General features: G+C 47.1%; 1 protein-coding gene across 1 annotated transcript; it reads left to right on the top strand.

The window, feature by feature from the left end:
• The first annotated feature begins 3,985 nt into the window (after nucleotides 1-3,985).
• Nucleotides 3,986-26,070, top strand: MEAK7 (MTOR associated protein, eak-7 homolog). The gene is made up of 7 exons (XM_065899497.1): nucleotides 3,986-4,138; nucleotides 7,327-7,557; nucleotides 7,917-8,061; nucleotides 18,849-19,271; nucleotides 23,576-23,694; nucleotides 25,305-25,484; nucleotides 25,957-26,070. The coding sequence occupies exons 1-7, from the start codon at nucleotides 3,986-3,988 to the stop codon at nucleotides 26,068-26,070; spliced, it is 1,365 nt and encodes a 454-aa protein (XP_065755569.1).
• The last annotated feature ends 960 nt before the right edge of the window (nucleotides 26,071-27,030 follow it).

The following is a 27,030-nucleotide window of genomic DNA, read 5'->3' as shown; positions in this document are numbered from 1 at the left end:
CATTGATCTATATTGCTGTTTTTGTGCCAGTACCGTACTGTCTTGATTACTGTAGCTTTGTGGTATAGGTTGAAGTCGGGGAGCCTGATCCTTCCAACTCTGTTTTTCTTTCTCAATATTGCTTTGGCTATTCGGGGTCTTTTGTGTTTCCATACGAATTGTAGTGGCATTCTAATTCTGTGAAGAATGCCATTGGTAGTTTGATAGGGATTGCACTGAATCTGTAGATTGCTTTGGGTAGTATAGTCATTTTCACAATATTGATTCTTTCAATCCAAGAACATGGTATATCTCTCCATCTGTTTATGTCATCTTTGATTTCTTTCGTCAGTGTTTTATAGTTTTCTGAGTACAAATCTTTTGCCTCTTTAGGCAGGTTTATTCCGAGGTATTTTATTCTTTCTGTTGAGATGGTAAATGGGATTGTTTCCTTAATTTCTCTTTCTGATTTTTCGTTGTTGATGTATAGGAATGCCAGAGATTTCTGTGCATTAATTTTGTATCTTGCAACCTTACCAAATTCATTGATTATTTCTAGTAGTTTTCTGGTGGCATCTTTAGGTTTTTCTGTGTATAGTATCATGTCATCTGCAAACAGTGACAGTTTTACTTCTTCTTTTCCAATTTGTATTCCTTTTATTTCTTTTTCTTCTCTGATTGCCGTGGCTAGGACTTCCAAAATATGTTGAATAAGAGTGGCGAGATGGACATCCTTGTCTTGTCCCTGATCTTAGAGGAAATGCTTTCAGTTTTTCATCATTGAGTATGATGCTTGCTGTGGGTCTGTCATATATGGCCTTTATTATGTTGAGGTAGGTTCCCTCTTTCCCCATTTTCTGGAGAGTTTTTATCGTAAATGGGCGTTGAATTTTGTCAAAAACCTTTTCTGCATCTGTTGAGATTATCATATGGTTTTTATTCCTTAATTTGTTAATGTGGTGTATCACGTTGATTGATTTGCGTATACTGAAGAATCTTTGCATCTCTGGGATAAATCCCACTTAATCATAGTTTGTGATCCTTTTAATGTGCTGTTGGATTCTGTTTGCTCGTATTTTGTTCAGGATTTTTGCATCTATATTCATCGGTGATATTGGTCTGTAATTTTCTTTTTTTGTGATATCTTTTCCTAGTTTTGGTATCAGGGTGAAGGTGGCTTCATAGAATGAATTTGGGAGTGTTTCTCCCTCTGCAATTTTTTGGAAGAGTTTGAGAATGATTAGGTGTTAGCTCTACTCTAAATGTTTGATAGAATTTGCCTCTGAAGCCATGTGGTCCTGGACCTTTGTTTGGTGGAAGATTTTTAATTACAGTTAAAATTTCATTTCTTGTGATAGATATATTTTTTATCAAAAATGGTTATATTTTTTAAGATATATTTTCTAATTCTTCCTGGTTCAGTCTTGGAAAATTGTACCTTTCCAAGAATTTGTCCATTTCTTCGTGGTTGTCCATTTTATTGGCATGTAGTTCTTTGTAGTAATCTCTTATAATCCTTTGTATTTCTGCAGTATCAATTGTGATTTCTCCTTTTTCATTTCTAATTTTATTGATTTGCATCCTCTCCCTTTTTTCCTTGATGAGTCTGGCTAAGGGTTTATCAATTTTGTTTACCTTCTCAAAGAACCAGCTTTTAGTTTTATTGATCTTTGCTCTTTTGTTTGTTTCTGTTTCATTTATTTCTCGTCTGATTTTTATGATTTCTTTCCTTCTACTGACTTTGGGTTTTCTTTGTTCTTCTTTCTCTAGTTGTTTTATGTGTAGGGTTAGATTGTTTACTTGAGATTTTTCTTGTTTCTTGAGGTGAGATTGAATTGCTGTAGACTTCCCTGAACTGGTTTTGCTGTGTCCCATAGGTTATGGGTCGTCATGTTTTCCTTGTCATCTGTTTCTATGTTTTTTTAATTTCTTCTTTGATTTCTTCAGTGATCTCTTGGTTATTTAGTAGCACACTGTTTAGTCTCCATGTATTTGTGTTTTTTACAGTTTTTTTCCTGTAATTGATTTCCAATCTCATAATATTGTGGTCAGGAAAGATGCTTGATACGATTTCAATTTTCTTAAATTTTCTGAGGCTTGATTTGTGACCCAAGATGTGATCTATCCTGGAGAATGTTCCATGTGCACTTGAGAAGAAAGTGTAATCTGCCACTTTTGGGTAGAATGTTCTATAAATATCAGTTAAATCTAACTGGTCTATTGTGTCATTTAAAGCTTGTGTTTCCGTATTTATTTTCTGTTTGGAAGATCTGTCCATTGGTGTAAGTGGCGTGTTAAAGTCCCCCACTATTATTGTGTTACTGTTGATTTCTGCTTTCATGGTTGTTAGCATTTGCCTTATGTATTGAGGTGCTCCTGTGTTGGGTGCATAAACATTTATAGTTGTTATATCTTCTTCTTGGATTGATCCTTTGATCATTATGTAGTGTCCTTCCTTGTCTCTTGTAACAGTCTTTATGTTAAAGTCTATTTTATTGGATATGAGCGTTGCTTCTCCAGCTTTCTTTTGATTTCCATTTGCAAGGAATATCCTTTTTCCATCCCTTCATCTTCAGTCTGTATGTGTCGCTAAGTCTGAAGTGGGTCTCTTGTAGACAGCATATATTTGGGTCTTGTTTCTGTATCCATTCAGCCAGTCTGTATCTTTTGGTTGGGGCATTTAGTTCATTTACACTCAAGGTTGTTATTGATATGTATGTTCCTATGACCATTTTCTTAATTGTTTTGGGTTTGTTTTTGTAGCTCTTTTCTTCTCTTGTGTTTCCCTTCTAGAGAAGTTTCTTTAGCATTTGTGGTAAAGCTGGTTCGGTGGTGCTGAATTCTCTTAGCTTTTGCTTGTCTGAAGAGCTTTCGATTTCTCCCTTGAATCTGAATGAGATCCTTGCTGGGTAATCTTGGTTGTAGGTTTTTCTCTTTCATCACTTTAAGTATATCCTGCCACTCCCTTCTGGCCTGCAGAGTTTCGGCTGAAAAATCAGCTGATAACGTTATGGGAATTCCTTTGTATGTTATTTACTTATTTACTTTTTAATAAATTAATTTTATTTATTTATTTTTGGCTGCATTGGGTCTTCGTTGCTGCATGCGGGCTTTCTCCAGTAGCAGCGAGTGGGGGCTACTGTTTGTTGCGGTGTGTGGGCTTCTCACTGTGGTGGCTTCTCTTGTTGCGGAGCACGGGCTCTAGGTGCACGGGCTTCAGTAGTTGTGGCTCGTGGGCTCTAGAGCTCAGGCTCAGTAGTTGTGGCGCATGGTCTTAGTTGCTCCGCGGCATGTGGGATCTTCCCGTACCAGGGCTCGAACCTGTGTCCCCTGCATTGGCTGGCTGATTCTTAACCAGTGTGCCACCAGGGAAGTCCTGATCTCACAGCTTTGGCCAACCGTGATCACAGCCGTCTGAGGTTGGGCTGTGATTATTCCCATTTTACAAACGAGGAAACTGGGGCACAGAGAGTGTTGGTCGCTTGCCCAAGACCATACAGCCAGCCAGGTGGAGCCAGGATCACAAAGGGAAAAACATGTCTAATAGCACGTCTGCTCTGTAGGTGATATTTGCAGGGTGTTGATTTTTTAAAAATATGTGTGATCATCCAGCCTTATAGATTATTTTTTCAACTCAGACTTTTAAAAAATGAATATTTAGATTGAAATCCTGATTTTTCCACATTTTAGTTACATTAGCTTAGAAACTGTTTTCGAATAAAGAAATCGACTTTTGGTTGGCAATTATGAAAAGGCCTCAGGCAGTCAGAAGAATTAGAATTGGGTTTTCCCACTTTATTTGTGTTGACCATTAATTTCTACCACACTGAAACAACATTACATAGCTCTGACGTGTTGTAGCTTGCATTTTGCAAGGAGGTCAGTATTGATTACCTTGACCATGTAATGATGGATGTTTATTTCCTTTGATGATTACCTCTTGATTTCCCTGCTAACCGGGTGTGAACTTTCCTTCTGCAGAGACTCCTGCCAGCTACCAGGACAGATGGGGAATAGCGAGAGCCTCTCGGGGCAGAGTCTCTCCCCGCGGTTTCTTCCTGCCGAGCAGGCCGAGATCGACAGATTGTTTGGTGCTCTGTCGTCAGCGGAACTCCGCTCCAGTACCTCGCCCAGATCCTTCTCTCTGCAGGCACTGAAGGCAAGAGTAACAGTCAGAAGTTCATGTTGAGTTTGGCGAGGGGTCAGGCCAGCATTGGCTGCCTGTTCCCGTAAGACAGGCGTGGGAACACGGAGGGATGTGTTTTCTAGGAAGGGACAGATAGTACCTACCTTCAGCTTTGTGGGTTCCATGGCCAGTGTTGCAGCTGCTCTGCTTAGCCTTCGTATCACAGTGTTTGGGGACTTTTCCCACTTGAGGTCGACTAGAGGGGCTGGCCTCTTCCTGTCTCTTGAAGAACCACTGTCCCCGGTTTCCCTCCAGACAAGTGATAGGCTGCCCTTAGCTGTATTTGTGGGTCCAATAACTGCAAAGTTTCAAGTCCACCTTGGCCTTTAGGATTCGTAAGCGTTTGACGTCCTGGGAGTTTTGTGGTTTTCCTAACAAAATAACGAAGTTTCAGAGTCAAGGTTCACCTGACAACGAGTGAGAACTGCCCATTTACCCATCTTTTGGCCCCGTTCCATGGGGCTCTTAGCCACGCGTTTGGGTGGTCTGGGTGCTCACACAGAGCGAGACAACAGGGAAGAGACCTCATCAGCCCATTCCCCTGGGCGGTGGGGAGGCGGTGCAATGTGTGAAGACATTTCAGAGCCTCCTCTTTTAAATTTAGTTTTTTATCGAACTATAGTTGATTTACAACGTAGCGTTAATTTCTGCTGTACGGCAAAGTGACTCAGCTATACACATATATACATTCTTTTTTATATTCTTTTCCATTATGGTTTCTCCCAGGATATTGAATATAGTTCCATGTACTATATAGTGGGACCTTGTTGTTTATCCATCCTATGTATAATAGTTGACATCTGCTAACCTCAAACTCCCACTCCATCCCTCCCTGACTCCCCCTCGCCCTTGGCAACCACAAGTATGACCTCTTATGTCTGTGAGTCTGTTTCTGTTTTGTAGATAGGTTCTTCTATGCCGTATTTTAGATTCCACATATAAGTGACATCGTATAGTATTTGTCTTTCTCTGTCTGACTTACTTCACTTAGTATGATAATCTCTAGGTCCATCCATGTTGCTGCAAATGGCATTATTTCATTCTTTTTTATGGCTGAGTAGTATTCCATTGTGTATATGTACCACATCTTCTTTATCCATTCCTCTGTCGTCGGACACTTAGGTTGTTTCCATGTGTTGGCCATTGTCAGTAGTGCTGCTGTGAACATAGGGGTGCAGGTATCTTTTTGAGTTATAGTTTTGTCTGGATGTATGCCCAGAAGTAGGAGTGTGGGATCATATGGTAGCTCTATTTTTAGTTTTCTGAGGAGAGCCTCCTCTTTTAGGACGTGCAGAACAGGAGCGGATGGCGTTGGGGATCCCCCCAACATACTCACGTTATAGTTGAGGAAACTGGCCAGGGAGGTTATTGGGGTTACAGCTTGTGTGTGTGTGTGTGTGTGTGTGTGTGTGTGTGTGTGTATCATGTGTATCTCCACTAGACCAAAAGCACCCCAGTCTGCTGGGTCGCCCACTAAGCTGGAGCAGACAGAACAAGACAGGCCACTTAGGGACTTAACTGCTGAGTTGGTGACAACGTTCACAGGTGTTTATCAAGATAAATAGGGTGGGGCTTCCCTGGTGGTGCAGTGGTTAAGAATCCTCCTGCCAGTTCAGGGGACACAGGTTTGAGCCCTGGTCCGGGAAGATCCCACATGCCGCAGAGCAGCTAAGCCCGTGTGCCACAACTACTGAGCCTGTGTTCTACAGCTCGTGAGCCACAACTACTGAGCCTGCACACCACAACTACTGAAGCCTGCATGCCTAGAGCCTGTGCCCCACAAGAGAAGCCACTTCAGTGAGAAGCCCGTGCACTGCAACGAAGAGTAGCCCCCGCTGACCGCAACTACAGAAAGCCTGTGCGCAGCAACGAAGACCCAACGCAGCAAAAAAAAAAAAAAAAAAAAAAAGATAAATAGGGTGAAAAAGTTGGTCAGAAAACCTTGGCAACCAAATAAAAGTTCCTTTGGGAACGAATTAGAGGTTTCTTTTCCAGTAGAACTTTGGAAACACCGACAGAAATAGGAATACTCTTTGAGCAATGAGGGTGGGAAACTGCTTTACAAGAAATGCAGAATATTGATGTTTTCACAGACCGTGTAGACACGGGAAGTTGTTACAGGAGAGTTCCGTTTTCAGAACCCACTGATTTAGTTCATGGTTTGCTTTCTCTTCCCCTGTATTTATGATCCCTGGACCAAATCAGATTTGATGTTGGAGTCAAAGAGAAAGAATATTTACAGAATGTTACTGGCAAGACAATTAAGAACTAGATTTAAAAAAAAAATCTTTTGGCCATGTTGCATGGCATGTAGGATCTTAGTTCCCTGACCAGAGATTGAACCCATGCCCCCTGCATTGGCAGTGTGGAGTCTTAACCACTGGACCACCAGGGAAGTCCCAAGAACTAGATTTTTTAAATTTAAAAAAATTTTTGTTGGAGTATAGTTGATTTACAGTGTTGTGTTAGTTTCTGCTATACAGCAAAGTGAATCAGTTATACATATACATACATCCACTCTTTTTTAGCTTCTATTCCCATGTAGGTCATTACAGAATTTTGAGTAGTTCCCTGTGCCATACAGTAGGACCTTATTCGTTATCTATTTTATATATGGTAGTATGTATATGTCACTCCCAATCTCCCAATTTATCCTCCCCCCCCCCTTTCCAGTGCATACTGAGCACAAAGAACTCGGATTGATAAAGCTAGCTAATATATTTGGAAGTCCATAGTATAGAGCATGCCAATTTAGCACTACACAGACCGTATGTTCCATATGGAAATAAATTTAGACATGCAAATGACAGCTTCTAGAATCTAGAATTGAGGAGATGTTGTAAGCAGAGTGAAGAGCAGACGATGGCCAGAGGCAGGAATGACACAGCCAGTCTGGGGAGACTGGGAAGTCTGGAGCGCAGGATGGGAACAGATGATGGAAGAGTCTGACGGCCAAGATGAGCCACGAGCCAGGACGCGTTAGGTGTGTGGGTCCTGGGGTGTCATGATGCCGTTTGGTGGGGAGAGATGGTGCATTTGGGGATCTAGGAAGGTTATGTGCTGCTAGCAGTGGTTGGTCTTTCTCCCTTAGCTATATTTCCATCATCCTGCCTCATTTGACTGGCACCCTGTCTGACCTTTTCACCTACCTATCCCCGCAGAGCCATGTGGGGGAAGCTCTTCCCCCAGAGATGGTCACCAGACTGTTTGAGGGCATGCGGAGGGTGGACGTGACTGGGAAGACCAAGGGGCCCAGTGAGCGCATCTCCCAGGAGCAGTTCACAGTGTCCATGTCCTACCTTTTGAAAGGAAATGCTGAGGAGAAGAGTCTCGTGATCCTGAAAATGATTTCTGCCACAGAAGGTCCCGTGAAAGCAAGAGAGGTCAAAAAGGTAAGAGGCCACCAGGCCCTTTGCAGCCATCCCAAGCAGCCTTGGTATCCTTTGGTGGGGGACCTAGGACGATTAAGCAGCTGATGGCGGCATTGTGCACAAGTCCACCCCGGGGGGCGGGTACCTAGACCGTGTCGCTGGTTAAGGACAGAACTCCCGGACAAAAAGGCACTGGCAATCTAGACCAGCCAAAGGTGTCGTTAGAAAAATGAGTAACTACCCAAGTTACATGATCTGTTCCAGATTGTGGTCCATCACAGTTGGCCTTAAGGAGATGAGACACCCTTCCCCACGTTGATATGATGTAGGTCATAGGTCACAACGGAAATGCGATTAATGGTAAAATTGCGGTCTTCAAGTTTACAGAGGACCTGGTTGGCTCTGTGGCACACGTGCTAAGCTACAGACAGGAGCTGAGAGGCTGGACTCAGAAGCAAGCCCCGGGCTCCCTGTCCAGGGTGCAGGCGCTGGCTGCTCAGCTGTGCTCCGAGATGAAGCTTCAAGGCAAGTGCCCTGTCTCAGTCCTTAGACCTTGGCCTTATAGAGTGGTACCACGCCATCTCCATTACTGTAGGCTTGTACTGAACTTTTGAAACCAGCAAATGTGGGTCTTCCAACTTTGGAGGACTATTTAGATTATTTAATCGTGGGCAGTCGCTCATAGTATTTCCTTATAATCCTTATTTCTGCAGGGTCAGTAGTGACGTCCCCACTTTCATTTCTGCTGTTAGCCATTTGATTCTTCTCCTTTTTTCTTGGTCAGTCTAGCTAATGGTTTGTTCACTTTTTGTTATTTTCAAAGAGCCAACTTTTAGTTTTATGGGTTTTCTCTGTTATCTAATCTCTATTTCATTTATCCTCATCCAAGTCTTTTATTTCTTTCTTCTGCTTCTTTTTGATTTAGTTTGGTTTTCTTTCCTTTTTTTTAAAAAAAAATTTTATTGAAGTATAGTTGATTTACAATGTTGTGTCAATTTCTGCTGTACAGCAAAGTGACTCAGTTATATATATATATATATATGAATATATACATTCTTACTCTTTAAAAAAATATTTATTTATTTTTGGCTGCATCAGGTCTTAGTTGCAGCACACAGGATCTTTCATTGCAGTGTGCGGGCTTCTCTCTAGTTGTGGCACATGGGCTCAGTAGTTGTGGCACGTGGGCTTAGTTGCCCCACGGCATGTGGGTTCTTAGTTCCCTGACAAGGGATTGAACCAGAGTCACCTGCATTGCAAGATGGATTCTTAATCACTGGATCACCAGGGAAGTCCCTATATTATTGTTCTTTTCCATTATGGTTTGTCACAGGATATTAAATATAGTTCCCTGTGCCATACAATAGGACCTTGTTGTTTATCCATCCTATATATATACTAGTTTGCCTCTGCTAATCCCAAACTCCCAATCCTTTCCTCCCCTCCCCTCCCTCCCCCTTGGAAACCACAAGTCTGTTTCCTATGTCTGTGAGTCTGTTTTTGTTTCGTAGATATGTGTCATAGTTTAGATTCCACATATAAGTGATATCATATGGTATTTGTCTTTCTCTTTCTGACTTACCTTTCTTAGTATGATAATCTCTAGGTCCCTCCATGTTGCTGCGAATGGCATTATTTCATTCTTTTTTATGGCTGAGTAATATTCCATTATATATATCTGCCACATCTCCTTTATCCATTCATCTGTCCATGGACATTTAGGTTGTTTCCATGTCCTGGCTATTGTAAATAGTGCTGCAATGAACACTGGGGTACATGTGTCTTTTTGAATTATGGTTTTCTCAGCGTGTATGCCTAGTAGTGGGATCGCTGGGTCATATGGTAGTTGCATTTTTAGTTTTTTTAAGGGTCCTCCATACTGTTCTCCACAGTGGCTGTACAATTTACATTCCCATGAACAGTGCAAGAGGGTTCCCTTTTCTCCGCACCCTCTCCAGCATTTATTGATTGTAGATTTTCTGATGATGGCCATTCTGACTGGTGTGAGGTGGTACCTCATTGTAGTTTGGATTTGCATTTGTTTAATAATTAGCGATCTTGAGCATCTCTTCCTGTGCCTCTTGGCCATCTGTATGTCTTCTTTGGAGAAACGTCCATTTACGTCTTCTGCCCATTTATGAATTGGGTTGTTTGTTTTTTGTTGTTGTTGAGTTGTATGAGCCATTTGTATATTTTGGAAATTAAGCCCTTGTTAGTCATATCATTTGCAAATATTTTCTCCCAGTCTGTAGGTTGTCTTTCTGTTTTGTTTATGGTTTCCTTTGCTGTGCAAAAGCTTTTAAGTTTGATTAGGTCCCATTTGTTTATTTTGGCTTTTATTTCTATTGCCCTGGGAGCCTGACCTAAGAAAACATTGGTATGATTTATGTCAGAGAATGTTTTGCCTATGTTCTCTTCTAGGAGTTTTATGGTGTCTTGTCTTATATTTAGGTCTTTAAGTAATTTTGAGTTTATTTTTGTGTATGGTGAGAGGGTGTATTCTAACTTCACTGATTTAAAATGCAGCTGTGCAGCTTTTCCAACACCACTTGCTGAAGAGACTGTCTTTTCTCCATTGTATATTCTTGCCTGCTTTGTTGAAGATTAATTGGCCGTAGGTGTGTGGGCTTATTTCTGGGCTCTCTCTTCTGTTCCATTGATCTATATGCCTGTTTTTGTGCCAATATCATGCTGTTTTGATTACTGTAACTTGGTAATATTGTCTGAAGTCTGGGAGGGTTATGTCTCCAGCTTTGCTCTTTTTCCTCAGGATTGCTTTGACAATTCTGGGTCTTTTATGGTTCCATATAAATTTTATTATTATTTGTTCTATTTCTGTGCAAAATGTCATGGGTAATTTCATAGGTATTGCATTATACCTATAGATTGCTTTGGGTAGTATGGCCATTTAAACAATATTCTTCCAATCCAAGAGCATGGGATATCTTTCCATTTCCTTGAATCATCTTTTAAAAAATAAATAGTTAATTAATTTATGGCTGTGTTGGGTCTTTGTTGCTGCACACGGTCTTTCTCTAGTTGTGGCAAGCAAGGGCTGCTCTTCTTTGTGGTGCGTGGGCTTCTCATTGTGGTGGCTTCTCTTTTTGCAGAGCACGGGCTCTAGGCATGCGGGCTCAGTAGTTGTGGCCTGCAGGCTCAGTAGCTGTGGCTTGTGGGCTCTAGAGTTCTAGTAGTTTTTGTGTGGAGTCTTGAGGGTTTTCTATATATATTATCATGTCATCTGTGTATAATGATAATTTTACCTCTGCCCTACCCAGTTGAATACCTTTTATTTCTATTTCTTGTCTGATTGCTGTGGCTAGGATTTCCAATGCTATGTTGAAGAGAAGTGGTGAGAGTGGTCACCCTTGTCTCGTTCCAGATTTTAGCAGGAAGGCTTTTGGCTTTTCACCATTGAGTATTATGTTGGCTGTGGGTTTGTCGTAAATAGCTTTTATTATGTTGAGATACGTTCCCTCTATACCCAATTTTGTAAGGGCTTTTATCATGCATGGGTGTTGAATTTCATCATATGCTTTTTATGCATCTATTAAGATGATCATGTAGTGTTTGTCCTTTCTTTTGTTGATGTGGTATATCATGTAGATTGAGTTGAATACGTTGAACCATCCTGGTGATCCTGGGATGAATCCAACTTGGTTGTGGTGTATGACTTTTTTAATGTGTTGTTGGATTCGGTTTGCTAATAATTCGTTGAGAATTTTTGCATCTATATTCATCAAAGGTATTGGCCTATAGTTATCTTTTCTGGTGGTGTCTTTGTCTGCTTTTGGTATCAGGGTGACAGTGTCTTCATAGAATGTCTTTGGGAGTGTTCCTTCCTCTTCAGTTTTTTGGAAGAATTTGAGAAAGATCAGTATAAGTTCTTCTTTGTATATTTGGTAGAATTTGCCTGTGAAGCCATATGGTCCTGGAATTTTATTTTAGGCAGGTTTTGTTTTGTTTGCTGTTTTGTTTTTTTTTTTTAACAGGTTTGATTTCTTTTCTAGTGATTGGTCTGTTTAAGTTGTCTCTTTCTTTGTGATTCAGTTTTGATGGGTTATATGTTTCTAGAAAGTTGTCCATTTCTTGGAGGTTTTGTCAGATTTGTGGGCATATAATTGTTCATAGTATTCACTCATGGTTTTTTGTATTTCTGTGGTATCTGTTGTGATTTCTCTTCTTTCATTTCTTATTTTGTTTATTTGGGTCTTCTCTCTTTTCTTTTTGGTGAGCCTGGCCAAAGGTTTGTCAATTTTGTTTACCCTTTCAAAGAAACAGCTGTTGGTTTTATTGATTTTTCTTGTTTGTTTTTTAATCTCTCTTATATTTATTTCGTTTCTGATCTTTATTATCTTTCCTTTGCTTTATTATCTTTTCCTTTAGGTTTTGTTTGTTCTTTTTCTAATTTTTTTAGGTAGTGTGTTAGGTTGTTTATTTGAGATATTTTTTGCTTTTTTTAAAAAATGTATTTATTTAGTTTTGGCTATGCTGGGTTTTCGTTGCTGCACGCGGGCTTTCTCTAGTTGCGGCGAGCGGGGGCTACTCTTCGTTGCAGTGCTCAGGTTTCTCATTGCAGTGGCTTCTCTTTGTTGCGGAGCACAGGCTCTAGGCACGCAGCCTTCAGTAGTTGTGGCACACGGGCTCAGTAGTTGTGGCTCGTGGGCTATAGTGCACAGACTTTGTAGTTGTGGCGCACGGGCTTAGGTGCTCTGTGGCATGTGGGATCTTCCCGGACCAGGGCTCGAACCCACGTCCCCTGCATTGGCAGGCAGACTGCCAACCACTGCACCACCAGGGAAGTCCCGAGATATTTGTTTCTTAAAGAAGGCCTGTATCACTATGAACTACCCTCTAAGAACTGCTTTTGCTACATCCCATAGTTCTTGTATGGTTGTGTTTTCATTGTCATTTGCTCAAGGTATTTTTTAATTTCTTCTTTGATTTCATCATTGACCCATTGGGTTTTTTAAATTATTTTTATTTTTGGCTGCATTGGGTCTTTGTTGCTGCGTGTATGCTTTCTCTAGTTGTCGTGAGTGGGGGCTACTCTTCGTCGCAGTGCACGGGCTTCTCATTATGGTGGCTTCTCTTGTTGTGGAGCAGGGCTCTAGGCTCATGGGCTTCATTTGTGGCATGTGGGCTCAGTAGTTGTGGCGCACGGGCTTAGCTGCTCTGCGGCATGTGGGATCTTCCCGGACCAGGGCTCGAACCCATGTTTCCCCTGCCTTGGCAGGCAGATTCTTAACCACTGCACCACCAGGGAAGCCTGACCCATTGTTTTTTTTTTTTTTTTTTTTTTTTCCATTGTTTTTTTAGTAGCATGTTTAGCCTCTATGTAATTGTTTTTTTCTCGTTTCTTTTTCTGTGGTTGAGTTTTAGTTTCATGCTGTTGTGGTCAGAAAAGATGCTTGAAATAATTTCTTTACTCTTAAATTTGTTGAGGCTTGTTTTGTGCCCAAGTGTGTGGTCAGTCCTAGAAAATGTTCTGTGTGCACTTGAAAAGAATGTATTTTTTTTTAGATGTAATGTCCTGAAGATAGATGCTTGAAATAATTTCTTTACTCTTAAATTTGTTGAGGCTTGTTTTGTGCCCAAGTGTGTGGTCAGTCCTAGAAAATGTTCTGTGTGCACTTGAAAAGAATGTATTTTTTTTTAGATGTAATGTCCTGAAGATAGATGCTTGAAATAATTTCTTTACTCTTAAATTTGTTGAGGCTTGTTTTGTGCCCAAGTGTGTGGTCAGTCCTAGAAAATGTTCTGTGTGCACTTGAAAAGAATGTATTTTTTTTTAGATGTAATGTCCTGAAGATATCAATTAAGTCTAACTGTTCTAATGTATGATTTGGGACCTCTGTTGCCTTATTGATTTTCTGTCTCAAAGATCTGTTCATTGATGTGAGTGCGGTGCTAAAGTCTCCTCCTATTACTATATTCCTGTCAGTTTCTCCCTTTATGTCTGTTAGTATTTGTTTTCTGTATTTGGGTGCTCCTATATTGGGTGCATATATGTTGACAAATGTAATATCCTCTCCTTGTATTGATCCTTTTATTATTATATAGTGTCCTTCTTTATCACCTTTGTTTTAAAGTCTTCTTTGTCTGATATGAGTATTGCGGCCCCTGCTTTCTTTTCATTTCTGTTTGCATGCAGCATCTTTCTCCATCCCCTCACTTTTAATACACGTGTGTCCTTTGCCCTAAAATGGGTCTCTTGTAGGCAGCATAGACTCTTGTTTTTTATCCAGTCTACCACTCAGTGTCTTTTGATGGGAGCATTTAGTCCATTGACATTAAGGTAATTATTGATAGATATATATTTATTTCCAGTTTAAACCTTGTTTTCCTGTTGATTTTATATTCTTTTGTCCCTTTTTCTTTTTCCTTTTGTGCTTTGATGCTTTTCTTTTGTATTATGGTTTTTTCTTTTTGATTTTTGTGACTCTGTTGTATGTTTTTGATTTGTGGTTGCCCTGTTTTTCAAGTATGTTAACCCCTTCATTTATCTACTTGCTTTAGACTAGTAGTCACTTAGGCTCAAACACATTCTAGAAAAATAATTGTGATTTTCTCTATCCTATAGATTCTTACTACTTTTCTATTTAGAGAAGACCTTTCAATATTTCTTTCAGGATAGGTTTAGTATTGCTGTATTTTTTTAGCTTTTGCTTGTCTGAGAAATTCTTTCTTTCTCCTTCTGTTCTAAATGATAATCTTGCCGGGTAGAGTGTCCTAGATCGCAGATATTTCCCTTTCAGGACTTTGAATATATCTTGCCACTCCCTTCTGGCCTGCGACGTTTCTGTAGAGAAATCAGCTGATAGCCTTATGGGGGTTCCCTTGTCATTAACTGTGTTTTTCTCTTGCTGCCTTTAGAATCCTCTTTTTTATGTTTAACTTTTGACATTTTTATTATCATATGTATTGGTGTAGGTCTTTATGGGTTTATCTTGTTCAGGACCCTCTGTGTTTCCTGTATCTGCATATCTGTTTCCTTCTTTAGCTTTGGGAAGTTTTAAGCCATAATTTCTTCAAATACGTTTTCAGTCCCCTTTTCTCTTTCTTCTCCTTCTGGGATGCCTATTATGTGTAGATGGGCATGCTTTACATTCTCCCATAGGTCTCTTGTATTGCTTTCATGTTTTTCACTTGGCTTTCTGTCTGATGTCCTGATTGGATGATTTCCTTTACTATATCTTCCAGATCACTTATTCGTTCTTCTGCATTATTTATTCTGCTATTCATAGCCTTTGGTTCTGCTTTTGTCTCAGCAAATGAATCTCCTAATGTTTCTGGACTCCTCACTATAGTTTCTCGTTCCTTTTTTACGGTAATCTGCATCTCTTTCGATAGCCTTTCTTAGTTCCTTCAGTATTTTCATTATCTCCTTTTTGAACTTGTTATCTATTAGACTGAAGAGGCCTGTTTCATTGTTTGTCCTTTCAGGGGAATTCTCTTGATCTTTTCGTTGGGAGTGGTCCCTCTGCTTCTTCATTTTACTTATATTTCTCTTGCTCTATGAGTTCAGGAGAAACAATTATCTACTGTGGTCTCGGAGGGCTATTTTTATGTGGGAGTGTCCCTGCGTAGCCTGCATGGGTTTAATGCTTTTTGGGGGCAAGGGCTGTTTTCAGTATGGATGCCTGCTGCCTCTCTCCTCAGTGTGTGCTGGCTGTCATCCCCTTGATAGGAGGTGCGACTGGTGTTGCGGTGACCAGAGCCTGCACTGGACAATGAGTGGGGACTCCTCTTCCCTCTGTGGTTATCACCGCCCTGTCCAGGGCAGGGTCTGCTCTCTAGTTGTTGGTGTAGAAGCCCCTAGCTCTGTTTCTGATCTGCAGTGCAAGAATAGGCGGGATTGGAGCGCTCCCACTGGGAGAGGAGCCACTGAGTATTACTGTGCTGGAGCTGTTCACCTGTGAGTGTGTCACCTTTCACCTGCTGTGCGGGCTCACAGAGTACACTGTCGTTGGCACTGCCCTCAGCCCCACCTCAGCTCTGGGTGTGCTGGCAGTCAGCCCTGGTGCCTCTCAGGCTTTGTTTTCACAAGGCCACCAGCGTAGATCCACTGAAGTCAGGTCCCAGGACTGTAGTCGTTACATACCTGGACCCACTGTGGGAGCTATGGATGCAGCTCAGACCCTGGCCCAGCCCAGCCCCTGCGTGTACGCGCCCACAAAGCCCATAGCTGCTAAGGCCAGACCCGTCCCAGCTGCGGGAGCACCAGTTGTCTGTTTGGTTGCCCCACAGGCACTGAATTTACAAAGTCGGCCGTGGAGGTATAAATCCAAGGTTCACGCAGCCGTGGGGAGAGATTTCAGCTCTGCTTCTTAAGTCACACGGCCTGTGGGCCTCAGCTGTGATTTCAGCCCCACCTCTGCATATGGGCAACCCACTGCTGTCTGCTTCTGGGGGCACAGGGCAGTGGCTGGGGCACACGAGCCTGCCCAGGCAGGAGGGGACCGGGGTGGCTGGGGTGTGTGACCTGCCTGGGCAGGAGCCTGTCCTGGAGCCTGCATAGGCAGGAGCCGGCGGGTGGGGAAGGAGGCTGCGATGGCAGCCCCGCCTCTACCTTGGCATGCCACTTAATAATGGCGCTTCGCTTCTGTGGCGGCCCGGGGTTCTTCCGCAAACACTCCTGGTTGCTGCGCCCCACGCTCCAGCCCCTTCAGGCTGTCTCCACACAGCTAACAGCAGCCCTCTCCCTGGGTCTGTCCTCTAAACCCCGTGTTACAGCACCCAGCCCCCACCCATACCAGCGGACATGCGTCTCAGGCTGGGGCACACAGGGCGGTGGCACAGCTGTCCGTGTAGGTCTCTCTCTGTCCTGCCTGCTACTAACTGGTTGCTGTGCTCTCCTCCAAGCCTCTGAAGCTCCCTTTCTGTCCCGGCCAATCTCCTCACTGGTGAGGCTTCCCTGGGTGCAGGAACCTCTCCTCTCCTTCAGCTCCACCGCCGCAGGGGCACAGGTCTCGTCCCACTTCCTCTATTGTTTTTTTCCTTTGTCCTGCCCAGTTACTTGGAGATCTTTTTTGTCCTTTGAGGTGTTTGAGGTCTTCTGCTGGTTTTCTGAGAGCATTGTTCCGTTCATAGATGTGTTCTTGATGTTTTTGTGGGAAGAGGTGAGTTCCACATCCTACTACTGACCATCTTGACTCTGATCGCTAGTTTGATTTTCTTTTTCTCATTTCTCAAGTTAGAAGGTTAGGTTATTGATTTGAGATCTCTCTTCTTTTTCATATAGGCATTTATGTCTATAAATTTCCCTCTAAGCACTGCTTTAGCTGAAGCCCATAAGTTTTGGTATATTGTGTTTTTGTTTTCATTCATCTCAGTTTTTTCTTTCTTTCTTTTAAAAAATTATTTATTTATTTATGTGGTCGTTCTGGTTCTTAGTTGTGGCAGGTGGGCTCCTTAGTTGAGGCTCGCTGGCTCCTTAGTTGTGGCATGCGAACTCTTAGTTGTGGCATGCATGTGGGATCTAGTTCCCTGACCAGGGATCGAACCCATGTCCCCTGCATTGGGAGCGTGGAGCCTTATCCACTGCGCAACCAGGGAAGTCCCCATCTCAGTATTTTCTAACTTCCCTCGTGATTTCTTCTTTGGCCTGTTGGTTGTTTAGAGGTATAGTCTTTAATTTCTATGTGTTTGTGAAATTCCCAAATTGCCTTGTTACTGATTTGTAATTTCATTACATTGTGGTTGAAGAACATACATTACATGATTTCAGTTCTTTTCAATTTATTGAGGCATGTTTTATGGTCTAACATATGGTCTGTTCTGGAGAATATTCCAGGTACACTTGAGAAGAATATATATTCTGCTATTGTTGGCTGAGAAACAGTATATAATTAAATTTACTTGGGATTTAAAAATACCTTGTGGTGAATCTTTTTGCAAAGTAGATTTGTTTTATAAAAGTGTTACTGTTGGGCTTCCCTGGTGGCGCAGTGGTTGAGAGTCCACCTGCTGATGCAGGGGACGTGGGTTCGTGCCCCGGTCCGGGAAGATCCCACATGCCGCGGATTGGCTGGGCCCGTGAGCCATGGCCGCTGAGCCTGTGCGTCCGGAGCCTGTGCTCCGCAACGGGAGAGGCCACAGCAGTGAGAGGCCCGCATACCGCAAAAAAAAAAAAAAAAAAGTGTTACTGTTTTATTATAAAGCTGGATTTTTAAACACAGTTTGAAGAATTAAGTGAGATATTTGGAACTTGGAAAGAATAATGACATAATATACTGTATAATACTGTTATATATATATATACACATATATATGTGTATATATATATATGTGTATATATATATATATATATATATGAATGAAGTACCGATAGCTTGTCTCTTGGTATCACCTCCATGTCACCTCTGTTCTTAGTAGGTAAGAGATGGAAATCAGAATGATGGGTGCTGGTCGGAAACAATTAAGTATAATTTGTAGTTAATGATATCCGTTCTCCCCAGATAAACTAGAGGGGTGCCCAGGAAGTAACCAACCACTACCCTGCCATAGCTGGAGGACAGCACACTTCCTAAATCCTTTCCAAATGATTTTGTTAGGACTAGTGGCTTTTGGCGTAGCCCTCTCAGGAGGGATTGCTGGGGAGTCTTGGGGCCCTGGGGTGAGGGCGTAGCTGTCTCCTGTGTCTCTGAAATGCAGCTTGGAGCAGAGAGGAAAGATAAGAGTGTCGATGTTGAATTGTTTAGATGAGCACTGTCCTACAGAGACAGAATGTGAACTCCAAAGCCAACCACATATGAAATTTTACATATTTCAGTAACCACATGGAAATACCAAAAAGAAACAAGCAAAATTAATTTTAAGAATATGTCCAGGGACTTCCCTGGTGGCGCAGTGGTTGAGAGTCCGCCTGCCGATGCAGGGGACACGGGTTCGTGCCCCGGTCTGGGAAGATCCCACATGCCGCGGATTGGCTGGGCCCGTAAGCCATGGCCGCTGAGCCTGCGCGTCCGGAGCCTGTGCTCCGCAACGGGAGAGGCCACAGCAGTGAGAGGCCCGTGTACCGCAAAAACAAAACAAACAAACAAACAAAAAAAACCAAAAAAACTCAAACGAAAAAAAAGAATATGTCCAAAGTATACTTTAACATTGGCAATCAATGTAAAAAAAATGAGGTGTTTTACGTTCTTTTTCTTTTTCACGCCGAGCCTTTGAAATGGGGTGTGCATTTTACACTTACTGTGAATCTCGGTGCAGACGAACCACGCGTGGCTCCCCCGCTGGACAGAGCAGGTTTAGGTAAGTAGAGAAAAGGCAGTGTCCTCACCCACTAATACTGTTTTCTCCTCCCCTAGGCGGTGAGAAGCTTCTGGGGCCTCAGCGGCTGGAATGTGACCGAACCACAATTGAGGACTGGGTGTTCAGGGCTCCCCACGTGGCCACGTTTCTGAGCGTGGTCATCCACCAAGGCTTCCTCCTCCTGTGCTCGTCCCTCGATCTGGCCACCCTGGTCCCCGAGCGCCAAGTTGACCAGGAACGGGAGTTTGCGAGCGTCCTGGATGTCCTGTCCGTCATCTACATCAACTCCCACCTGCCCAGGGAGCAGCGGCACCACTGGCGCCTGCTGTTCTCATCCGAGCTCCACGGGCACAGCTTCGCCCAGCTCTGCGGGCGCATCACACACTGTGGGCCCTGCGTGGTGCTGCTCGAGGACCATGACGGCCATGTGTTCGGTGGCTTTGCTTCCTGCTCCTGGGAGGTCAAACCTCAGTTTCAAGGTGAGTCTTGGCCACCAAAGCCCCACATGGTAGCACCAGTGCTCGTACAGGTTCTGGTCAGACGGCTGCTGTGTGGAGACCTCCGAGCCCCGCCAGGGGATGTGCGTGTTTCTTCCATCTCCTCCCGCAAGCGTTTTGCTAGACGTGTTTGGGAGGGTAGTGAAACGTGGTGTTTCTTTATGATGGTTTAACTTCATGGATTCCTTTATAGATTCTGGCTGCAGGGTCAGGTAAGCAGGACAGCTGTCCTCACCCCTGGCTTTCAGGTGAGGAAACAGCGGATCAGCATTAAACGACGCCAGGTCCTGACCTCGGGCGAGGCTGGGCCGTAGGTGCTGCGTAGGGGACTGGGAGATGCCGGCTCTTGCAGGTGGGGTGTGTTTTGTCGGAGGACTGTCTTCCTTTCCTGGAACCCCCTGTGTGGGTCTGCTTTGCTGCTTCTGCCCGTAGTTTTCCGGTTTTGTGATTTTGCTGGAGATTGGAAGCTCTTTGCTAGACCTTGAATGCCCTGGATCAAAGGCCCTGATGAAATACTTCCCCTCCTCAAAGAACTACTCTGATAAACACTCTTAAAGGACTCTTTTTGAAAACGCTCATCTCCTGTCAGTGGGCTGTTCTCGTACTCAGAGGTGAACCTGTCTTCCCAGGATTGATGTCACGGTGTGTCCCCTGGGACCTGCGCCGGGCTGCCCGAGTCTCTGTTCTCAGAAGGTCTCCTGGGGGCCAACAGCTGTGAGATGGAGGCCTTTTTCTAGTGGCTCTGAGCAGCCGGATACAGGCCTGTCCTCACTCCCCTCAGCTAAATGGGGCAGCCTGGCCGACGCAGTTCCGGGGAGAGTCCCTCCCAGTGAGGGGGCGAGGCTAACACCCTCCCTGGCTGGGCCAGTGGAAGGGAGAACCCAGGGTCCTGAGATGCGAAATACGGGGGAGAAAGGTCACGTGCTCCTCTGGGATGGGGGCTGCACATCGTAGCCAGACAGCTGTCAGCTGCATCCACTCTGCCTGCGTCCCCGCTCCCCCTTCTCTCCCCGCCACTCTCACCTGCATTGCTGCGGGTGCCTTCTGCCTGGCCCTCGCCTCCTGGTCTCACCCGTCCAGTTCATTTGCCACATCCCAGCCCACCTGCCGTGGTGCTTGTCCCCTGGAGACCCTTGGACGGACCCCCAGTGCACTCAGGATGGTGAATCCTTTATCTCCAGCCTCACGACCTCTACCATGCCCTGTGCCCTGGGCTCAGTCTCACTGAATTACGCAGAGTTTCCGGAACAGGCCGCGCTCTCATCTCAGGACTTGGCACGCGCTGCCTTTTCTCCCTCTTCCACCTGTTTACACAGTCACCTCCTTGTCGGGACTCAGTCCAGGGTCACCTCCTTCAGGAAGCCTTCCCGACCACACGAGTGCCAGTTACTCCCTGCGGTCCTCTACGGGACTGCACGCTTCTGGAATTGCTCCCACCTTCCTTGCACCAGGGAAGCTTTTGCTGGTTGGGGAGCCGTGTCCAGGTGCAGAGGTGCCATTACGGGAGAGGTTTTAGCAGTGGTGGGGTGGCCCTTGTCTGGGGTGGGTGGAAGGGATCATGGTGTGAAGGCTGGGTGCCTTCATCCCTGAGATCCTGTTGTTTCCAGGGTTTGGTTTTCTCTAGGTTTTAGAGTGTTCTAGATCTTTAATCCAGCTGTTGCTACCAGCCCTTCCCCACTGTGTCAGGGTCCCTTAAGACCACCCACATATCAGTGAGTCGCTAGGAGGACTCGGGGACGCAGCACACAGCTGTCATCACAGCTGATCTATTACAGTGAGAGGATGCAGAGTACGATCCGCCCAGGGGCTGGGTAGGGGTTGGGAGGGTGAAGTCCGGGGGAACCAGCCTCCAGCATCCTCTCTAGTGGGGTCGCACAGGACGCGCTGAATTCCCCCAGCCGCGAGCTGTGACAGCACGTGTGCGGTGTCGTCCATCAGGATGCGTTAGAGCTTCAGCGCACGGGGTCTTTATTCGGGGGGCCGTTCACACGAGCACCCTCTGACTGACGCGCACCCAAACCCCAGACTCGCAGGAGGACGGCAGGAGTCCCGCACCGCCCCCCCGCCCCGCCCCCCCCGCCGTCTGTTGACACGACTTAGGCACAGGGAGCCGCTCATCAGTCCTGGGAGGGGGGGGACCCTCCCCAAATCCACCTTCCCAGACGCCAGCCAAGGGCTGACCCTGGAAGGCGGCCCTTCTGGGGACCCCAGTCTCAGGCCTGGGCTTCCACACACCCAGGTCTCTCTGTCACGGTGTCACGGGGAGGGGCTCTGGGGGGTGACGGGCTGGGTCTCTGTGTGGTTGGAGGATGTGGAAAACCCCTGAGAATCATTATCATAGACGGAACTTCCGCTTCTTCCAGCTCCTTTAGTATTAACTCCAGGTCAGCACTGCTGCATCTTCATGTTTTTTTAACAAGCAGAATTCATCTTCTTGAAGAAAGGTGGAAAAATGAGATGACCAAGTTTTCAAACTTGAGCTCATTCTGTTCTGAAGCGTGAGGACAGAATTCCAGCAGGGGGCAGCCTAGCATCACAGATTCCAGTCGAGTTCAGGGAGTTCCTGTCCATTTGTCCCGGGAAACAATCACTCCGAGTATTTGAGCCTTGAGATGGTGACAGCCGCTGGGTCACTTCATTTTCGTCTCTGTCGTCCATGGGGCAGCTACAGGTCCGCAGCTCTGAGCTGAGTCCGGCTCTGTCCTGGGCAAGTTGCTTACCCTCTCTGGGCCTCCGTTCCCCAGAACCACAGGAATGGCAGTTTGTAACGCACTGGGCGGTGGGTGGTGGTGTCACTGTGAGAGTTGGGTGAGGAGCCCCTCTGTGGAAGTGATGTTTTTACGGGTCTTATGACTCCTTGGTCCTTGCCCTGCACCCTCGAGGGTCATCTTCCCCACGGGGCCCTTCTCTCTGGGCACAGACCCCAGGATGGACTAGAGTGGGGTCCATTGTAGCCAAGGGGCCCACGCTTTGTGGCCCCATCACCTCACTTAGCATCCGGGGCCCAGTAAATGTTGGTTGAAAGGCAGCCTTAGGATGGCAAGGCAAAGTGATGCTTAGGCCAGTGCCACAGGTGCGACCAGGCAATTCCTTGAGGCTAAACCCAACCTTCTGAGGCACGTGGACTCAAGCCGGAGTCTTTAGCCTGGAGGGGAGCCCTGTGCCACCTGGTCCCGGTGACCTCCCCAGGCTCACCTCCCCCTTTCCCCAACCAGGGCTCACACCCTGCACTATAGCCGAGGGCCCTGCTATTTCCCCCATGCCGTGCCGTGTCCCTGCGGGGTCCCTCCTCCCTGAGTGGCTCTCACCCAACCGTCTCCACCTCAGGACGTCCTTCCCAACTTGGGGGAGCCAAGTCCCCACAGAGGCCCGAGTGTCACTTGTCCTGACTCGGCAGGTCCAGGCCCATCTGTGGCCGAGGGCTGTCCTCCCTAAGGCCCCTCTGGGGCTCAAAGCCCCCTTCCTGTCCGCCCTCCACATTCGGGCTCCCTGGAGCTTCCTGGAGCTTCCTTCCCACCTGACGAATGGCCCGACCCCCAAGTACCTGAGCTCGGTCCTGTGTCAGGTGCCCTCACGCTGTCACCGTCAAGGGGCGGTCCTTCCGGCCAAGGTCTCACAGCTGTGGGGAGCATCTCTGGTCTGGCTCTGGCCTAGCCGGGAGTTCCCTTGGTGAGGTGCAGCCTCCGTCCCCTCCCTAGTGAGTGCATCGGGGAGGGCAGGAGTCTCTGAGATGGAGGGTGCTGTTCATTTCCAGGATTTTGACCGGTACCTTCTGTGAGTGGTGGCATGCCCACTCCTGTGCCCGGGCAAAGGTAGAGGGTCCCGTTTCCCTGCGTGTCCCCACCCCACCCTGTGGGCAGCTGTGTCTACAGGTACCCCGCCTTCTCCGCTCTGGGTGATGTGCCTACTTGAGGCCACGTGAATGCCCAGCCAATACGTGGAGTGGCCGCCTGCCCCTTGCTCCTTAGCTGGGACAAGGCTGCTCCTGCTGGCTCTGGGGCGGTGGGGCAGGGCTCGCATCTCCCCGGGAGAGCGCTAACGGGTGTTCCCAGCAAGCACATGTCACATTCCTTTGTAACGGTCAGCAGCTCATCCTACGGTCCCGGGCTCCGCCCGCTGGCCGGCCGGCCCTGCCCCCAATGCACGGGAGCCCCGTGCACGCCGAGGACCCGAGGGGAGCCCTTCCTGCTCAGCCGTCTGAGCCACGGCCCGTTTCCATTTCCTGCTTTACCCCGTGCCCAGCGCCGATGGCTGACCTTGCTTCTTTTTGCTCTGATCGATTTCAGGGGATGACAGGTGCTTCCTGTTCTCCATCTCCCCCAGCATGGCCGTGTACACCTCCACGGGCTACAATGACCACTACATGTACCTGAATCAAGGGCAGCAGACCATCCCGAATGGACTGGTAAGGACTTGGGAGGGCAGGGCACGTCCCCCCCGTGGTGATGCACTGACCCCGACGTGCCCGGGGACACTCCGCCCAGTGTCAGGGCAGCCGTACGCGCTCAGTTCGTTCTGTCCGAGTCTCAGGGTGGTGATGCAATGAGCGACAACGAGGACGGAATTTCTCTCGTGGAAAAAAGGGGCCTCTGTTGGGGCATTTCCGGGGTTTGTGTGCAAATGACGGAGTCGCCCAGTGTTCCTGGCCATCAGGTGGTTGGCCTGTGGCCTTCGTGGCTGGAGATGCTGCCCTGCCTGGGGCACTGCCCGGGCGCGGGGCCGGGGCTGGGCTCCCCAGACCCTTTGGACCCATGGGGGGTTGTCTGCTCTGTGCTCCAGCTAGGACTCAGCCACAGGAAGAAGGTGACGCGGGGGAAGGCCGGGGGCGGTGGTGGGGACGGGCGCCCGCACAGGTGCTTAGCTTGTGTGAGAAATGTGTGTCCTGGCAGCACCAGCCTATTTCTTTCCCCTGCTTCTTAAAAAGCCCCTCTCGGGAAATTCCAGCCCTGTCTCTGAAAAGCCAAGGGCCGGAGAGGCTGGTCCATCTTGTCGGTGTGGAGAGGGCCCCATGCTCCTCCCCAGGCTCATTCTGAGGCTCCCACGGGGCCACCTGATGACCCCGGACACCTTTCAGAAAGGACAGTGTGGGGCTTCCCTGGTGGCGCAGTGGCTGGGAGTCCGCCTGCCGATGCAGGGAACACGGGTTCGTGCCCCGGTCCGGGAGGATCCCACATGCCGCGGAGTGGCTGGGCCCGTGAGCCATGGCCGCTGAGCCTGCGCGTCCGCAGCGGGAGAGGCCACAACAGTGAGAGGCCCGCGTACCGCAAAAAAAAAAAAAAAAAAAAACAGATAGGACAGTTTGGTGATGACAGGGGCGAGGGCCTTGGCCTCAGTAGCAGCACCCAGTGGGTCTCGGTGGTGGTCAGTAATCGGCCCGAGGGGAGGAGCAGCCCTGAGGTTAGCTGCGTTTCCTGCCCTGGCCTCTTGCTCTGGCGTTAGCTTCAGGCTCTCCGGGCCCGGGGAGGAGGCACTGTTGGAGAGGGCAAGGGATCAGAGAGGTTGAACAGCAGTCTGTTCCCATCAGCCGCTAGCTCAGAGCCGGCCGTGTGCCGAGTGGTTCCCGCCTTCCCGGGGCTGCCTCCTCCTTTCCCTCCCTGCTGTGCTGAGTGAACGACCTGCCTGCTTGAGCACCGGGTCCTGGGCCGGGTACGGATCGGCATCCCTGTCCCGGAAGTGCTGTGTAGACCTCTCCCCTTATTTTACCGATTGGTGTCTCTAGGCCTGAGGGCCTGTATTCTTTTGTCCTCTCTTGTCCCTTGTGTTTCCTGCCAGTGCAGCCCCGTGAGAAGGGGCCATGGGGTACGAGTCAGGACACCTTGATGAGTGTTCTAGGAACTTGTCATGGGTTACTTAAATTGTATCAATCTGTGAATATGTATTTCACAGTTAAAAAAAAAAAAAGAAAGGAAGAAAATTGTGTTCACTTCTCATACGCCCCGGTGGCATGACGGCTGGGGTGGGCTTCAGGTGTCTGATGCTCCAGACCGAGGCGGTGCTATGCCCCTCCCTCCACAGGGCATGGGAGGGCAGCACAATTATTTTGGCCTGTGGATCGATGTCGATTTTGGGAAAGGACACAGCAAGGCCAAGCCCACATGTACCACGTACAACAGCCCTCAGCTCTCGGCCCAGGAGGACTTCCGGTTCGAGAAGATGGAGGTGTGGGCGGTGGGAGATGTTCCGGTGACACAGCTGGTGAGCATGGGGGCGTTTCTCCCCTTTCTCGGCTTTGTCCCTTTTACTCCTCCATCTGGAGATGGTTTATTCCAATTTGTTTCCAGCAGCCGTTGCTGGCCAGAGGGATGCCAGTGGGTGCACAGCAGAGCAGAGGATGCTGTCTGGGGTCTGTGGAGGTTTATTAGAGAGAACCGCCCCAGGGAGGTGGGATCCCGGGGGAGTGGGGACTTGTCTGCAAGATGAGGAGGGTCTGGGGTTCCTTCTAGTTCCAGGGATTGACGATGAGTCGCCGTTGGGGCCCCTGCGTCTTGTCACCTCCCAGCGATGGCATCCCGGGGCGGGGGCACTCAGTGGGGCTCGGGGCAGGAGCCTCTACCACATTTCCCTTGTGGTGACAGTAGGAAATTCCCCTCTGATAAACTTGACAGCAGCAGGACGTCACTGCCTGGTTTTGGTCACTGAACACACCCATCCTTCCCTTCTTCCCAAGGCCAAGAACACCAAGAGCGTTCTGGACGTGGACCCTATGGCCCAGGCCCTGCTGGAAGTCAGTGGGCGGATTCGCCACAGCGAAGGGCTCCGGGAGGCGCCTGAGGACCAGTGAGGCGGAGCCCCCAGCACGGGCCTTCCTGGAGCTGGAGCACAGCCTGCAGACTGTGTTTTACTTTAATGCAGAGTGTGCTGGTCACGTCTAGGTGGCCCTGGAGGTGCCTAATTGAAACAGAGTACAGTCCCTCTCATGCTATATATCGATTGGTGGGTGTGTCTCCCCCGAAATATGTCCAATTACCAGCTTGATTCTTGGACTTTGCTCATTTTGTACAGATGAAATCCAGAGACGATGCTGAGACGTTTGAGGCTGACTGGAATTAGCAGTGGTTGGGGATTTGAGTTCTTGCTGTCGGGGAGGGGGGTTCCACTCACTGAGGGTCACTTGGCCCCTGCACAGGCCTCGCAGTTAAAAGCCTCGATGTCCCATTTCTACTGGTAAAGGGCAGAGGTGCTCCGATAGGAATCTCAACCCTTCGGGGAACAGCTTCCTCTGACATGGAATTTTTGTATTTCGGAAAAAAAAAAAAAGGCACAAGAGTGTAGTAACGGGGGTAACAGCTGGAGATTTTGAAGATAACGGTGATATGGGTCTTCAGTAAGGTTCAGTATCTGCCTTTCTCAGCTGTTTTTAACACATTACTGACCAGAGACGTATTAATACGTCTTTTGTTACCCAAACATCATTGACCGGAGACGCTGCAGTATTCATTTACCTAACAAATCGCCGTCCACGGCGTTAGTTTCTGCAAAAATCCCCCGGTCAGTGATGAGTTAAGTGAGTCTGTGCTATGAGCAAATGGGAAAACCAGGAGGTCTACGGAGAAGCAAAGTTGTGGTTCTCTTACTAATTTAAACGTGGGGCCCTGAGGCTAAGATTCCTGTTAATACACGTATGGCCTGTCGCGGGAATTAGTGGTAAGTAGACTGGCCCGGGCTCCTGACCTCCCAGCATCACCCCCACCCCCGTGCTGCTTCCTGAGGGGATGTTGGGTACTTTGACAGCATGGACTTG

This window comes from Phocoena phocoena, chromosome 20 (genome assembly GCF_963924675.1).
Source record: "Phocoena phocoena chromosome 20, mPhoPho1.1, whole genome shotgun sequence".
In the NCBI taxonomy this organism is placed as follows: domain Eukaryota; kingdom Metazoa; phylum Chordata; class Mammalia; order Artiodactyla; family Phocoenidae; genus Phocoena; species Phocoena phocoena.
This window is presented reverse-complemented; position numbering and strand designations above follow the sequence as displayed.